At 42.4% G+C, this 15,639-nt stretch overlaps 2 protein-coding genes across 2 annotated transcripts; one reads left to right on the top strand and one right to left on the bottom strand.

The window, feature by feature from the left end:
* Window positions 1-435: 435 nt before the first annotated feature.
* Window positions 436-3,911, top strand: LOC112261131 (complement C1q-like protein 3). The gene is made up of 2 exons (XM_024436468.2): window positions 436-1,685; window positions 2,015-3,911. Exons 1-2 carry the CDS (start codon window positions 1,071-1,073, stop codon window positions 2,192-2,194), a joined length of 795 nt encoding a protein of 264 aa, XP_024292236.1. The 5' UTR covers window positions 436-1,070; the 3' UTR covers window positions 2,195-3,911.
* A 174-nt stretch (window positions 3,912-4,085) lies between these two features.
* LOC112259623 (phosphotriesterase-related protein-like) lies at window positions 4,086-13,728 on the bottom strand. The gene is made up of 4 exons (XM_042329588.1): window positions 13,631-13,728; window positions 5,011-5,050; window positions 4,718-4,818; window positions 4,086-4,296 (listed from the first exon to the last, which is right to left on the bottom strand). Exons 1-4 carry the CDS (start codon window positions 13,726-13,728, stop codon window positions 4,086-4,088), a joined length of 450 nt encoding a protein of 149 aa, XP_042185522.1.
* Window positions 13,729-15,639: the final 1,911 nt, after the last annotated feature.

The following is a 15,639-nucleotide window of genomic DNA, read 5'->3' as shown; positions in this document are numbered from 1 at the left end:
TTGTTGTTGCAATGCCGTTCTTCCCAAAATATGTCTTTCCGTCTTTCCTCTGCCTCTCCGCAGCCACACCACCCATGGTAACCCATGGCAACATCCTAACGTCATCCCTCCCCGACTGCACCAATTAGCTCTTCATCAGTCAAACAACACTCCGACACACCTTCTGTGGTTCTAAAGTTATCTCACATCCATGCCATGGGATCTTTAATTACCACGGTGAGATAGGACATCGGTTTAACCTCTCGCTCTAAGACTGAATCTGACATCTGAACCTCAAAAAATTAAATGTCTCTCAGTTGATTGCGTCATCATTCCGAGGTATCCCGTCATTTCATCTTTCAATGTATATGGGGTCATACACCCACCCCCCACCCAATGCCCTCTGTCTCTATGACTTTATTGATTTCCTCCAGAATGATTAATTGGACACAGGGGGAGCTGAGGTGTGACCAGGTACCAATTGTACAGCCGATGTCCTCTGTGGCCATCCAGAAAGGCCATTCTACAAACAACATGACTCCGTCAGTGGACATTCAAATATGAGACTGCAAACCCCGCCACCCCCCCTCTGAGTACCTTTCCCTTAACATCCATCTGATATCAGAGCTAGCCTCCTCCCCTCTCCAAACATTCACGAAAAGGTAATCACTGTGACCATCTCGAAGACATCGTAGCATGGTGGCAGGTGAACTTGTATGTGTATGATTTATCCCAATTGGCGCAAAAGCGTAGGCAGAAAGTGGATGCTACATCTATAAACTATTGCGAGTGTTAGTTTAATACAAATGAACGGCTCCAATGTTATGTTATTGAGCCATACCAGTGCGGAAAGGAGAACAAATTATGGACTTTGTGGGGCGTAAAAGTTGAATTTATCAATACCATTTCAAGACAAGGACGCGGGATAACATTTCAATAGCCTGCCTTGTATAGATTACGCACACACATTTATTCGTTATTTTCTGATCGTTAAAGTGCACCGGCAACAAGAATCCCTCTCATCCGGCAAGATTTCGTCCAGAAGCAGACTGGAAGACCGTCCACTTCGGAGGTTGGCCGGTAGGACGCGGATGATCGCCACAGGTGTTTGTGGAGTAGTCATGGTGCTCGTGTTGGTTATCCTGATTCCGGTGCTGGTCAACTCCGCCGGCATATCCGCGCGCTACGAAATGCTCGGATCCTGTCAGATGGTGTGTGATCCCCACGGGACCAAGTCCACGGCCACGGCCACGGACAAAGCCAATACCATCAGAGACAGCCGCTTGGTCCAGTCTCTACCAACCTTAATCCAAGGTCCAAAAGGGGAGCCCGGACGCACAGGAAGAATTGGCCCTAGGGGTCCTCTTGGCGAGCCAGGACCACCCGGACCTGCCGGCCCGCCTGGGGAGAGAGGAGGGCCCGGTCCGCCAGGACTACCCGGAACGCCCGGAGCCACAGGTGCCATAAGCGCAGCCACATACAACACGTTTCCAAAGATAGCTTTCTACGCCGGGCTGAAAAAACAGCACGAGGGCTACGAAGTGCTGAAATTTGACGACGTAGTCACCAACCTTGGCAACCACTACGACCCTACGACGGGGAAATTCACCTGCTCGATACCGGGCATCTACTTCTTCGTTTACCATGTGCTGATGCGAGGCGGGGATGGCACCAGTATGTGGGCTGATCTTTGTAAGAACAACCAGGTGAGACATATACTGACTTGTTCAATCAAATGAAACTGAAACATAACACTTCTTTCTCATCTATAATATGTAACTGTTGATTAGGATTCAAAACATAAAACAGCTTAGACTACAATTTTACGCACACAAACTGCGTTTTACGCACGTAACCCGCTTTCATCAAAGCGTCGCTGTCAGTGGTGTTGAAGTTCCAGCTCTACGCCCCTTTCATTACTGAAACTCCAGTTCACTAACATGACCAAATGATACTGCATTGATTGTTGTGTTAACGGAACATAAATAAAAACATGGTATCAGAAAGATTGGTGACTAATAACAATGCTCTCCAGGTGCGAGCGAGCGCTATCGCCCAAGACGCAGATCAGAACTACGATTATGCCAGCAACAGTGTTGTCCTGCATCTCGAGCCCGGCGATGAGATCTACATCAAGCTGGACGGGGGCAAGGCGCACGGGGGCAACAACAACAAGTACAGCACCTTCTCCGGATTCATTGTCTACGCCGATTAACAGAACACCATATATTCTACATTAGGCTGTTCACTGCACCTTCATCTGCTATTATTCTCTCCTTTGGATTGGCTACACCGCTGTCGTTTAGAAGACATGTGGTTACAGAGAGACAGGGGGATCTTGACGCAGAAGTGAACATTAACACGCTTAAATAGACCTTTCCTTTCGTGCGTAAAACCCCAAATTATGCAATGCCCAGTGATGAACTTGCAAACGTGGAAACATGGAAGGAGATGAGTCAAAGTTGCATGTGTATAAGCTCATATTATGTACAACAGGTTAAACAGGAATGGTGTTAATGCTTCATTGCTTTTGCCATTGGGTCAATTAATTAATGTTTCAAATGGTCTTGTAACGCATCTCAGTTCATGTTAGAGTCTATGGAATAGGAAAACATAGGCAACGCATATAGGTGATTAAAAGTGTACTGCAGGAAGTAATGATTGGTGTGTTTCTGTCTGCATCTTCTTACTTTAGTTGGGTTACTTACTGCAGTGTTGTTCTGACCATTACTAGTGTTTTATCAGACTACTGCATGAGTGTAACATAGCTATCATGATCATAATGTATACATATGCCTTCTGTCCAATTCAACATTTTCCTGAAGAATGAATTAAGTGCTCAGTGCTTAACTATGATTGATTAGGCCTACAGCCAGTTTTTGATATGGAAACAGCTACATTATCTGGAAAAAAACATGCCATCAGAGAAAACAAATCTAACTATTTTAATGATTTCTGCACAGTATTCCTGTTCTACAAACAGCAACCAATCAAAAAGTAAATTATAATTTAAACAGAGCATTGAAAATAGAAAAATATTCTGTGGTCACATTTTTCCTCTGAATGTTCCATTTGGTGATGTATCAGAACACAGGAGACTTTCCTACTGTACCTGCACTTCCTAACTTTTTTATCCTATCACACACTGTCCTGAAGTGACATAATGGTTATGTATTGTCTGCTGTGATGTCATTGATCATGTGGTGAAGTCACTCTGTGATGCCACCTGTTCCCAGAAGGAGAGACCATGTCCTTCAGGATGACCTACCGTCCAACCAGCTCCCTCCCATAGCCACCCCACCATGTGACATCACAACAACTCATCTAACAAGCTTTGAATGCCCAGTATATTGATTAAGAAAACTTTGAAAGAGTTAGCTCTGTCAGTGCCCTTTTGGTACCCTAGTCTCTATTAGCAATATAAAAATATCAAATGGGGAATACATATTTATTAATGCTACTACTTATCAAAGACTGTTTGTGAAATGTCATTACTACTGACAAAGCTGTTACTGCTTTCAATAAAATTAATCAGCACAATATTTACAAGTAAAGCACCATGTGCAGACCATGTCCTTGAGTTTGATTGGACAGAAATTGTGGCTTTGTCTTGTTAAATTACATTGGGCTTCTGTGTTGCTGCCGCATTTACATTTAGTCTTCCATTTCTTTTCAAACTGAGAATTTTGGATGGAAATTAGGCCTTTTGTGCGACTAAGGCTATAGTATTGAGGATCACTCTACAAAGCAGATGGTTTTGTTTTTTTGCTTACAGTATTAATGATTAATTACAAACATTACTTGAAGCTTTGATTCAGTCACAGCTCTTATGTGAAATAAATTGAATAATTTCCTCACTCAGCTGTCAGAAGGTTCAACAATTCCATTTTTTCCCATGTTTACTTCTCCATAATACATTTCAATTCAGTACATCACAGCGAAGTAGCAAGAATAAAAAGTGTCAACTTCTGACGTCAATTTTGTTTGGTGATTTGCAAGTAATAACAAATGTATAAAAGCTTTTTTTACTGTGTTCAATAGCTGATACAAAAGACAAAGGCCTACGGAGCAGGCTTCCTCTGTCTGGGTGATCTGATTCTGATCCTTCATTTGAATGTGAGCCAGCGTTTAGAGTTTTCAATGAGGGCCTTGTCCACCTGGGTCTGGTTGATCACTCTGCTCAGCATCTTGGCCACAATATTCTTCAGAATGTGTGAGTAGTCCTGGCCTCCGTACTTGGTGAGACGGTTCTTGGTGTGGATGTCATGGGCGATGACAATGTTGTCCTCATAACCTTCCTGGACCAGGAACGCCACACTGGAGGGATGGAGGTCTACACTCGTACATGAACACACAACGAAACAGATACATGGGTGTTATTTCGCTGTTTACATTTTGTAAAGTATCGTGAAGTAGATAGAGACAACCACATAGACCTTGTTAGGCTGTTGGTTGTCTAGTGCAGGATGTATGGTCTTCATTTGATCACCCTTTAGTTGCAGGAAATGCAAACCTGTAGTGTATTTGAGATTTTAAAATGCTTCTAAAGTTAGTAATTTAGACTTGATTCGTCCTAACTAAACATGAATCAACCTCTATAAAAATTTCCATAAATTATAATCCACACAATAATTCACATTTCCTGTTCCTGCAGGAACATGTTCATGCTGTGGGAAACAGGGTTAAATTAAGATCCTAAATCTGTAGGTAGTTTGGTAGCAACATAAAGAGTTCTCACAGTTTGACTCTCTGGCTGTCACTGGGCATGTCCACCTCCAGGTTATAGGCATAGTTCAGCATCTCTGTTCCAAACAGGTTGTACTCCAGGTTATAGGCATAGTTCAGCATCTCTGTTCCAAACAGGTTGTACTCCAGGTTATAGGCATAGTTCAGCATCTCTGTTCCAAACAGGTTGTACTCCAGGTTATAGGCATAGTTCAGCATCTCTGTTCCAAACAGGTTGTACTCCAGGTTATAGGCATAGTTCAGCATCTCTGTTCCAAACAGGTTGTACTCAAGGTTATTCCTAATTTTAGCAAACTCCAACATCTCTCCATTGTCAAATGTGGTTCTGTGTTAGAAAACCCCCGCCTTTCTAATCGACCTGGCCGGGGTATCCTGGAAGGATATTGATCTCATCCCATCAGTATAGGATGCCTGGTTATTTTTTTTTTTTAAAAGCCTTCCTCACCATCTTTTTTTTGTAACAGTATTTTTTATTGGAATTTCACCATTTTCACCCATATTAAGAGATACAACAACAGAGACAAAGCACACAGAACAAAAACAAGAAAAACAGCACCCACTTACACATATCTACGCGCATATATATATATACACATACATACACACACATACATATACCCATGAATATACACACACATACGCATACATACACGCACGCACACACACACATACATACACGCACGCACACACACACATACACACCCATACATACTTACACCATTTTCCTCTTCCCGCTCGGTGCTTCTCTCACCCCATCACCATCATTGCATCTCTCAATACATACATTTTAAATAAACTTACAAACAGAAATTAAACAAAAAAGCTCAGTTTAAACCAAGAGGTTAGGTTCCACACATGGAACGTACAGTGTAGTTCTGAAATACATAGATCCCCGCCGTTCTAAGAGAATCCTTGCAGCATAATAGCTGATACCTCAGGTTCTAGGTAATTTAGATAAGGTTCCCATACTTTGTAGAACTGGTCTGTTTTAGAATGCAATGTACATGTCAGATATTCCAGAGGCACCCATTCAAATAGTATCTTATGCCAATCTTTAATAGAAGGAACCTTATCACTAATCCACTGTAAAAGGATGTTTTTCCTTGCTGCGAAAGTAAGGATGTTGTAAAGCCTCCTTTTACCCACAGAAGTAACATGCCTACTAGGGAGACCTAACAGTAAAGAAACTGGGTCCAATTCTAGGTCAACCCCTAGGATATTTTCAATTTCTTGCAGAACACCAGACCAGTATCTTTGTATTTTGGTACATGACCATAAACAATATGTTAGGGTGCCTGTATCAGTTTTGCATTTAAGACACTGAGGGGAAGAGGAAGTGGGGCTAAAAGCATGTCTGCGATTTGGGGATATATGCAATCTGTGTATTATTCTTAATTGGATTGCTCTAGTACGGTTACATATAGATATTGTTTCTGCATATCTCCAAATGTCCTCCCACATCTCTTCGTCAATAGTAACAGACAATTCTTTCTCCCACACTTGTTTCACCCTCTGTGTGTTGACAGCAGAAAAGGACCTTAAAGTATCATAAAACAGACTTACAGACATTTTCCTTTGTGGGAAAAAAAGCATTCTTTCAATGACAGACACATCAGGGTTACCAATTAAGGTGGTGCTCTTCAGAATATAATGTCTTACTTGTAGGAAGCGGAAAAAGTCCTGCTTTGGGAGTCAATATTTCTCGACCATCTGCTCAAATGACAACAAAATCTTATCAGCAAATAAGTCATTTAGCCTGCGTACGCCCTTATTAAGCCATAAGTTAAAGCCAGCATCCAGCAATCCTGGACTGAAATCTGGGTTGTTAAGAATTGGGGTAAGAGCAGAGGTTAGTTTGGACCTTCCCAGGAAGCGTTGAACTGACCTCCATACTTTGAGAGTGTTAAGTGTAACGGGATTATTGCAGTGATCTTCTACAGACTTGAAACTTCTGAAAAATAAAAGATCCTGTAAGGGGTATTTTGAAAGAGAAGTCTCAATGTCTAACCAAATAGAGGAGTCATCATTTGTGTTCCAGTCAGAAATATAACAAAGGTGGGCACACCATTGATAGAACCTGATATTGGGCAGGTCCAAGCCGCCCATAGAACTTAGCAGCTGCAATATTGCCATCTTAAGTCTTGGCTTGCGTTTACTCCATATAAAGGAACTTAGCCATCCATTTACATCCTTTATTACCTTATTGGAGAGAAATACCGGGATCATTTGGATTGGGTAAAGTAGTCTAGGTAAAATGTTCATTTTCAAGAGGGATATTCTACCCAACCAAGAAATCGGGAGAGAGTTCCAGCGCTCCAGATCCTGTCTTATTGTATCAAACAAGGGAACAAAATTGGCTTTGTACATTAGCTGGAATTTAGGAGTTACAAATATACCCAGATACATGAAACCTGAGGGAGACCATTTAAAAGGGAAGGGGGGAGAAGTATACGGTTACAGATTGTAGGCTACCAAGTGGCATAGCCTCTGACTTAGTAAGGTTAATCTTGTAGCCTGAGAATTCGCTGAATAATTCAATAATATTAATAAGAGATGTAATTGAAGTCTCGGGACTAGAGATGAATATCAGGACATCATCAGCATACAAGCTTATTTTATGGTGAACATCACCAATGAGCAGCCCCTGTATAGCAGGCGTTACCCTGATGGCCTCGGCCAGTGGTTCCATAACGAGTGCAAAGAGGGGGGATAAAGGACAGCCCTGTCTGGTACCTCTGTGTATAGAGAAGCTATTTGACCTTAGCCCATTAGTAAGGACAGCAGCCTGAGGATCATCATAGAAAACTTTCACCCATTTTATAAAGTTGTCCCCCAGACCAAATTTATTTTGAGCAAATAAGAGGTAAGACCACTCCACACGATCAAATACTTTCTCAGCATCTAGGGAGAGCACAAGACCATCCACAGCACTTTGTTGGTAGGCTTGAATTACATTAAGAAGCCGCCTGACATTGTTGCATGACTTACGGCCCCTAATGAAGCCAGTTTGGTTTCCTTTCACAATTAGTGGCAGTGAGTCCTCTAATCTTGTGGCTAGAATTTTAGAAAGCAATTTTCTATCCACATTCAGAAGGGAAATTGGTCTGTACGAGGTCTGTACAATCTTACAAAATAAGTTCTCCATTAATTTGGGTGCATCCTTTGGCAGTTCTGAGGCATAAAGGTTTGTATAACATTTCTTAAATGAGTCACTTAATTTATTTTCATATAAATGATTACCATCAGAATCAGTAATAGTAGCAATTGACTGAGAGTCAGCCCTCTTTTTAGCTAGGTATGCCAAGTACTTTCCTGGCTTATCGCCATGTTCATATAGCTTTTGCCTGACAAATCTCATTTTCTTTTCAGCGTCCTGTGTTAGGAGAGAGTCTAACGTTGATCTAATGACTGATATTTCCTTTAATAGGGCAGGAGTGGGCGTTTTAATGTAGTCCTTCTCTTTAGTTCCTAATTCACCCTCTAACATTCCCGCTTTTTCCGTCTCTTAGTAGCTGTGTATGACATAATCAGACCCCTGGCATACGCTTTACAGGTCTCCCAAAGGAGCGAGGGGTTATCTGTTGATTGAGAGTTAATAGAGAAAAATGCTTTAAACTCTGTAATAAAATATGATGTGAATGTATGGTCTTTAAGAATGGTTGTGTTCAACCTCTAATGTCTTGACCGATTGAATGCCCCGTTGAGTTTTATGTCCAGGATCACCTCAGCATGATCAGATATGACTATGCTTCCTATCCTAGCGGATAAAACAGACTGCAAAGACGTCCTGGGCATAAAAAAATAATATATTCTAGTCTGACATCCATGAGGTGCAGAGAAAAAAGTGAACTCTCTGTTGGAGGGATGAAAAGCTCTCCAGACATCCGCATACCCCAGATCATCACAAATAGCTTTAAGTGACTTAGCTTGAGGAGAGAGTGAAGCTATACCGCTGGGAAACTTATCAATAAGGGGTTTCAACAAGCAGTTAAAATCTCCTCCAACCAATGCAGTGTCCGAGTTTAATTCTGAAAAGTCTAGAAATGCCTTAGTGAGGAAATCAGGGGGGTGAGCACGGGGGAAGTAAATATTCATTATGGAAATATTCGGCCCTTGTAAAGTACCATTAATTATAACAAAGCGACCAAATGTATCTTTCACACAATTCAAGACCTTAAGTGGTAAGTTCTTTTTCACCAGAATTGCTACACCTCTCCTTCTGGATGTAAATGATGAGAAAAACACTTGACCAAACCCCCCTTGTTGTAATTTCAGGTGCTCCTTATCATCCAAATGAGTTTCTTGCAACAGGGCAATATCAATATTTTCTTTTTTCAAAAAAGACAGTACCTTCTTCCTTTTAATGGGGTTATGGCTCCCTCTAATGTTCCATGTACATACACGCAGTCTGTTACCTGCCATTGTATCTTGACCATTCAATATCCAGACTGGATCCTACTGTAAAAGTGGGGTGGTACCTTTTTCCATGTGTTGAACTCTCCTCTATCTCACTGAGCATAAACAAACGATATGAACCCTGAACTCGAACTATACTAAACCCCAAAATTAAACATGTAAAGATCCAAAAGGGGGTTTTCCCACTAGCTAACATGCAGGGGATTTCAACTCTCCAATGTAGACTCTTAAGTCCGCATTGCCACTCAATAGCCTCATCCTTTATATGTATGGAAAAGAAAATCAATAGAAGAAGATTGAGGCTCTTCCACCTAAAACCAAGTCTGGGCACCAATATGGATTCACACATATCTCAGCCTGAGCTATAGCGGCTATTACTTTAGCAAGAAAAATAATAAAGATACGAATATTACTGAGCCGGAGTACATGAGGACTCACACCACTGTTTCATGATCAGATTCAACCAAAAATAAACAAAGTTATTCAATGCTGTGGAGGTGCAGCTTAAAGTTATTTACCCGAGAGAGTCAATAAACGCAGCAGCCTCTTCAGGTGTGTAGAGCTTTTTAGGTGATCTGTTGACCATAATCTTCAATGTGGCCGGGTACAACAGTGCGTAGTCCATCTTCATTTTCCCGAGTCGAGCCTTCGCCTCATCAAATGCTTTGCGTCTTCGTACAACCGCTGTGGAATAATCATTGAAGAATGAGACCTTTGGACCTTTATGTTGACTACCATCAGAGCCGATGTTTCTAGCCACATCCATGATGCGTTGCTTGTCGGGGAAGTTGTGGAACTTTATAACCACCAGCCTTGGGCGCAAATTGGGACCGGGTATCGGTGCTTGAGAGCGATGGGCTCTGTCCAGCTTCACACGACCAGCCTTAGTGTCCATTTGTAGGTAGCCAGGGATCCATTCCTCAAAGAATTTTACTGAACGTGTCCCTTCAGAATTTTCCCGGGAGTCCCACTACACGAATATTGCATCTGCGTCCTCGATTATCCAAGTCGTCAATGTGCTCCGCCATTTCGCGCACCTGTTTCTCAAGTGCTTTTATCTTAGCGTCCATAGATGTAGTTGAAGTTTCCACTGCAGCAATTCTTCCTTCCGCCTCAACAACACGTTTCACAACCCTCTGTATTTCAACTGAATGGCCTGCTATTGCTTCCAAGACCGTTCTTATCTTAGCATCGATCACTTTAGTAATGTTATCAGTCATCTTTTGAATCATCAGGTCCATTGTGCCTGTATCCGCAATAGTGTTAGCTTCGCTAACGTTAGCTAGCTCCTCATGCACATCCACGATGGTTTTGGTCGACTTCTTAGTAGTTCTATTGGGCATGTTGTTGGAAATTTTTGCGAAATAGTTGTCAAGACTCATTATATGGTAACTTATTTAGCCAATTCTACCACTTTTTCAAGCTAGGAGATTAATGTAAGAATATAAATTTACGAATGCCACGAGAGATCGCTGAAACACCGTGTTCTCTCCACGGCGCCATTTTGCCCCCCCTTCCTCACCATCTTAAATAAGCATGTCCCATTCAAGAAATTTAGAACCAGGAACAGATATAGCCCTTGGTTCTCTCCAGACCTGACTGCCCTTAACCAACACAAAAACATCCTATGGCGTTCTGCATTAGCATCGAAAAGCCCCCGTGATATGTAACTTTTCAGGGAAGCTAGAAACCAATATACACAGAAAGTTGGAAAAGCCAAGGATAGATTTTTCAAGCAGCAATTTGCTTCCTGCAACACAAACTCAAAAAAGTTCTGGGACACTGTAAAGTCCATGGAGAATAAGAACACCTCCTCCCAGCTGCCCACTGCACTGAGGATAGGAAACACTGTCACCACCGATAAATCCACTTTAACTGAGAATTTCAATAAGCATTTTTCTACGGCTGGCCATGCTTTCCACCTGGCTACCCCTACCCCGGTCAACAGCACTGCACCCCCCATAGCAACTCGCCCAAGGCTTCTCCACTTCTCCTTCTCCCAAATCCAGTCAGCTGATGTTCTGAAAGAGCTGCAAAATCTGGACCCCTACAAATCAGCAGGGCTAGACAATCTGGACCCTTTCTTTCTAAAATTATCTGCCGAAATTGTTGCAACCCCTATTACTAGCCTGTTCAACAGCTTTCGTGTCATCTGAGATTCCCAAAGATTGGAAAGCAGCTGAGGTCATCCCCCTCTTCAAAGGGGGGACACTCTTGACCCAAACTGCGACAGACCTATATCTATCCGAACCCTGCCTTTCTAAGGTCTTCGAAAGCCAAGTCAACAAACAGATTACCGACCATTTCGAATCCCACCATAACTTCTCCGCTATGCAATCTGGTTCAGAGCTGGTCATGGGTGCACCTCAGCCACGCTCAAGGTCCTAAACGATATCTTAACCACCATCGATAAGAAACAATACTGTGCAGCCGTACTCATTGACCTGGGCAAGGCTTTTGACTCTGTCAATCACCACATCCTCATCGGGAGACTCGATAGCCTTGGTTTCTCAAATGATTGCCTCGCCTGGTTCACCAACTACTTCTCTGATAGAGTTCAGTGTGTCAAATCAGAGGGCCTGTTGTCCGGGCCTCTGGCAGTCTATGGGGGTGCCACAGGGTTCAATTCTTGGACCCACTCTCTTCTCTGTATACATCAATGATGTCGCTCTTGCTGCTGGTGAGTCTCTGATCCACCTCTACGCAGACGACACCATTCTGTATACTTCTGGCCCTTCTTTGGACACTGTGTTAACAACCCTCCAGCTTCAATGACATACAACTCCCCTTTACGTGGCCTCCAATTACTCTTAAATACAAGTAAAACTAAATGCATGCTCTTCAACCGATCGCTGCCTGCACCTGCCTGCCCGCCCGTCCATCATCACTACTCTGGACGGTTCTGACTTAGAATATGTGGACAACTACAAATACCTAGGTGTCTGGTTAGACTGTAAACTCTCCTTCCAGACTCATATCAAACATCTCCAATCCAAAGTAAAATCTAGACTTGGCTTCCTATTTCGCAACAAAGCATCCTTCACTCATGCTGCCAAACATACCCTTGTAAAACTGACTATCCTACCAATCCTCGACTTCAGCGATTTCCTTTACAAAATAGCCGTCAATACCCTACTCAATAATTTTGGATGCAGTCTATCACAGTGCCATCCGTTTTGTCACCAAAGCCCCATATACTACCCACCACTGCGACCTGTACTGTCTCGTTGGCTGGCCCTCGCTTCATACTCGTCGCCAAATCCACTGGCTCCAGGTCATCTACAAGACCCTGCTAGGTAAAGTCCCCCCTTATCTCAGCTCGCTGGTCACCATAGCAGCACCCACCTGTAGCACGCGCTCCAGCAGGTATATCTCTCTGGTCACCCCCAAAACCAATTCTTCCTTTGGCCGCCTCTCCTTCCAGTTCTCTGCTGTCAATGACTGGAACGAACTACAAAAATCTCTGAAACTGGAAACACTTGTCTCCCTTACTAGCTTTAAGCACCAGCTGTCAGAGCAGCTCACAGATTACTGCACCTGTACACAGTCCATCTATAATTTAGCCCAAACAACTACCTCTCCCCCTACTGTATTTATTTATTTTGCTCATTTGCACCCCATTTTCTCTCTCTACATTGCACATTCTTCCACTGCAAATTTACCATTCCAATGTTTTACTTGCTCTATTGTATTTACTTTGCCACCATGGCCTTTTTTTGCCTTTACCTCCCTTATCTCACCTCACTTGCTCACATTGTATATAGACTTATTTTTCCACTGTACTATTGACTGTATGTTTGTTTTACTCCATGTGTAACTGTGTTGTTGTATGTGTCGAACTGCTTTGCTTTATCTTGGCCAGGTCTGTCACGTTCTGACCTTAGTTCTGTCACGACTTCTGCCGAAGTTGGCTCCCCTGCCTGTTCGGGTGGTGCTCGGTGGTCGTCGTCACCGTCCTACTAGCCACTACCGATCCCTTTTTCGTTTGCCTGTTGGTTTTGTCTTATTAGTTTCACCTGTGTGTATTTTAGTTTAATTAGCGTCCTTATATATAGTAGGTTGTCCGACAACCTACTATATATAACGTTGCACGACACTGTGCACTACTAGCCTCATCAAGTTTTGCATCCCCTTCTATCTATTATCTCCTGGGGGGATTGTCATCCTCACAGCAGTCTATCTAACTATTAGACAATGGACACAAACTGGCCATAACTCCTTCAGGTGGGAGACAGCTGAACAAAACCAATTGGAAGTGTCTTACTGAGACACCGTCTCCTACAAATAGGCCAGTACACATCAGACACAAACTATATATACTACACCATAAACCTTCCCAACCGTCATCTTGGTTGCCATCCACATAGTACCCTGCCCCTTCTATGATGTGTACACCTGTACCTTGGACAGCTGTTTGAGGAAGAGCAGGTCCCTGGCAATACTCTGGGTAGTGTTTTCTCAGATGGTTCCTGTTCCTGCCTTTTGGTACTCACGAAACATTTCCCGCACAGCACTGGTCTCCTGCAACATAAGCAGGTTCTCATTGCTAAAGAAGAAGATGATGAAGAAGAATACTTTATTGTCCATTGTCACAGAGATTTAATAGGTTCTAGACTGCCTGCTGTGTGGATTATAGACTACTCGTGTAAGAGTTCTAGAAAACTGCCAACTGTATTGGTTCTAGACTACCTGCTGTAAGGGTTTTAGACTACCTGCTATAACAGGTTTTAGACTACCTGCTGTAAGGGTTTTAGACTACCTGCTGTAAGGGTTTTAGACTACCTACTGTAAGGGTTTTAGACTACCTGCTATAACAGGTTTTAGACTACCTGCTGTAAGGGTTTTAGACTACCTGCTGTAAGGGTTTTAGACTACCTACTGTAAGGGTTTTAGACTACCTGCTATAACAGGTTTTAGACTACCTGCTGTAAGGGTTTTAGACTACCTGCTGTAAGGGTTTTAGACCACCTGCTTTAAGGGTTTTAGACTACCTACTGTAAGGGTTTTAGACTACCTGCTGTAAAGGTTTCTAGACTACCTGCTATATGGGTTCTAGAAAAGTGCCTTTTGTATTGGTTCTAGACTACCTGCTCTATGTGTTCTAGACCAACTGCTGTATGGGTTCTAGAAAAGTGCCTGTTGTATTGATTCTAGACTACCTGCTATATGGGTTCTAGAAAAGTGCCTTTTGTATTGGTTCTAGACTACCTTACATAGGATCGTTGTCCTGTTGGAAGGTGAATCTTTGCCCCAGTCTGAGGTCCTGAGCGCTCTGGAGCAGGTTTTCATCAAGGATCTCTCTGTATTTTGCTCCGTTCATCTTTGCCTCGATCCTGACTAGTCTCCCAGACCCTGCTGCTGAAAAACCCAAATACTGTTTTTGCTTTGTCATTATGAGGTAGTGTGTAGATTGATGAGGGGAAAAAACCATACAATCAATTTTAGAATAAGGCTGTAACATAACAAAATGTGGAAAAAGTGAAGGGGCATGAATACTTTCCGAATGCACTGTACCATAGTGAGAATATGACTGATACAAAGTATAGTAGGTTACTACCAGAATATATTATGAGCATATCATTTGATGCAATTTATCATCATAATGACATTACTTATGAAGTCATTAACATAACACTGCACACGACAATAATAGCCTATTGTACCACGGGTTTAAAGAACAGAGTATTAATACCAACAAATGTTTTTCTTTTTTTTAAAGGTGAAATCTTGATATGAGCCTCAGAAAAGATCTGGTCTCAGTCATAAATTGAGTTGCTTAGCACGCTTCTCTTTCCAGAGTCCACCACGACCCCATCCTGAGAGTAGGCTACTTTGATTTGATCATATGTGACAAGAGTTCTTCTCCATTATGTTCATTAAACCCTCAGGAGTAGCAATAGATAAGTTATTAACTCACTGCAAATTGTGCCAGGAATCTAATTTACCTCCTTGCCTTTAACAGCTGTATGTATGGGATTAGAGAAAGAAACGCCCTTATCTATCTCTAAAGGATTGATTGCAAATTGAGCATGTTGTTTTCACATTCCTGGTTGGTCTCTATTTTTCTCAGACTGCCAACATATCCTCTCTATCCCCCCTTTTATTTTTTACATAGCCCATTTCTTGAACAGCTTGAAAGACAGATGGATTAGGTAACCACAGTTTATCATTCTCCAACTGTCACTCAGTGACCAGCCCAGTGGATGTGCACTCATACAGCATGTGAGATCATTGCAGAGAGTCTGACATAGGCAACAATTGGAGTTAGGGCCAACTTCTATGCTCTCTCTGAACACGCTTTTGCCATATCTGTTACAATTATGTTCTCCAGCGTTTGGTTTTGAGAAATGCCAATGGTTGACCAAATGACCGACTACGGCTGTTCTCCATCTGTAGGCTTTGCAAGATCATGACCTATCAACAGTGTCACGTGGCAGAAGGGACAGTGAGAGAGAGAGGATATGATGAGTAATTCTTCTGATGTACAATAAGAATAAA

This window comes from Oncorhynchus tshawytscha, linkage group LG10 (assembly GCF_018296145.1).
Source record: "Oncorhynchus tshawytscha isolate Ot180627B linkage group LG10, Otsh_v2.0, whole genome shotgun sequence".
NCBI classification, from domain to species: Eukaryota; Metazoa; Chordata; class Actinopteri; order Salmoniformes; family Salmonidae; genus Oncorhynchus; species Oncorhynchus tshawytscha.
The sequence above is the reverse complement of the archived record's forward strand: the minus strand, read 5'-3'. Positions and strand labels throughout refer to the sequence as shown.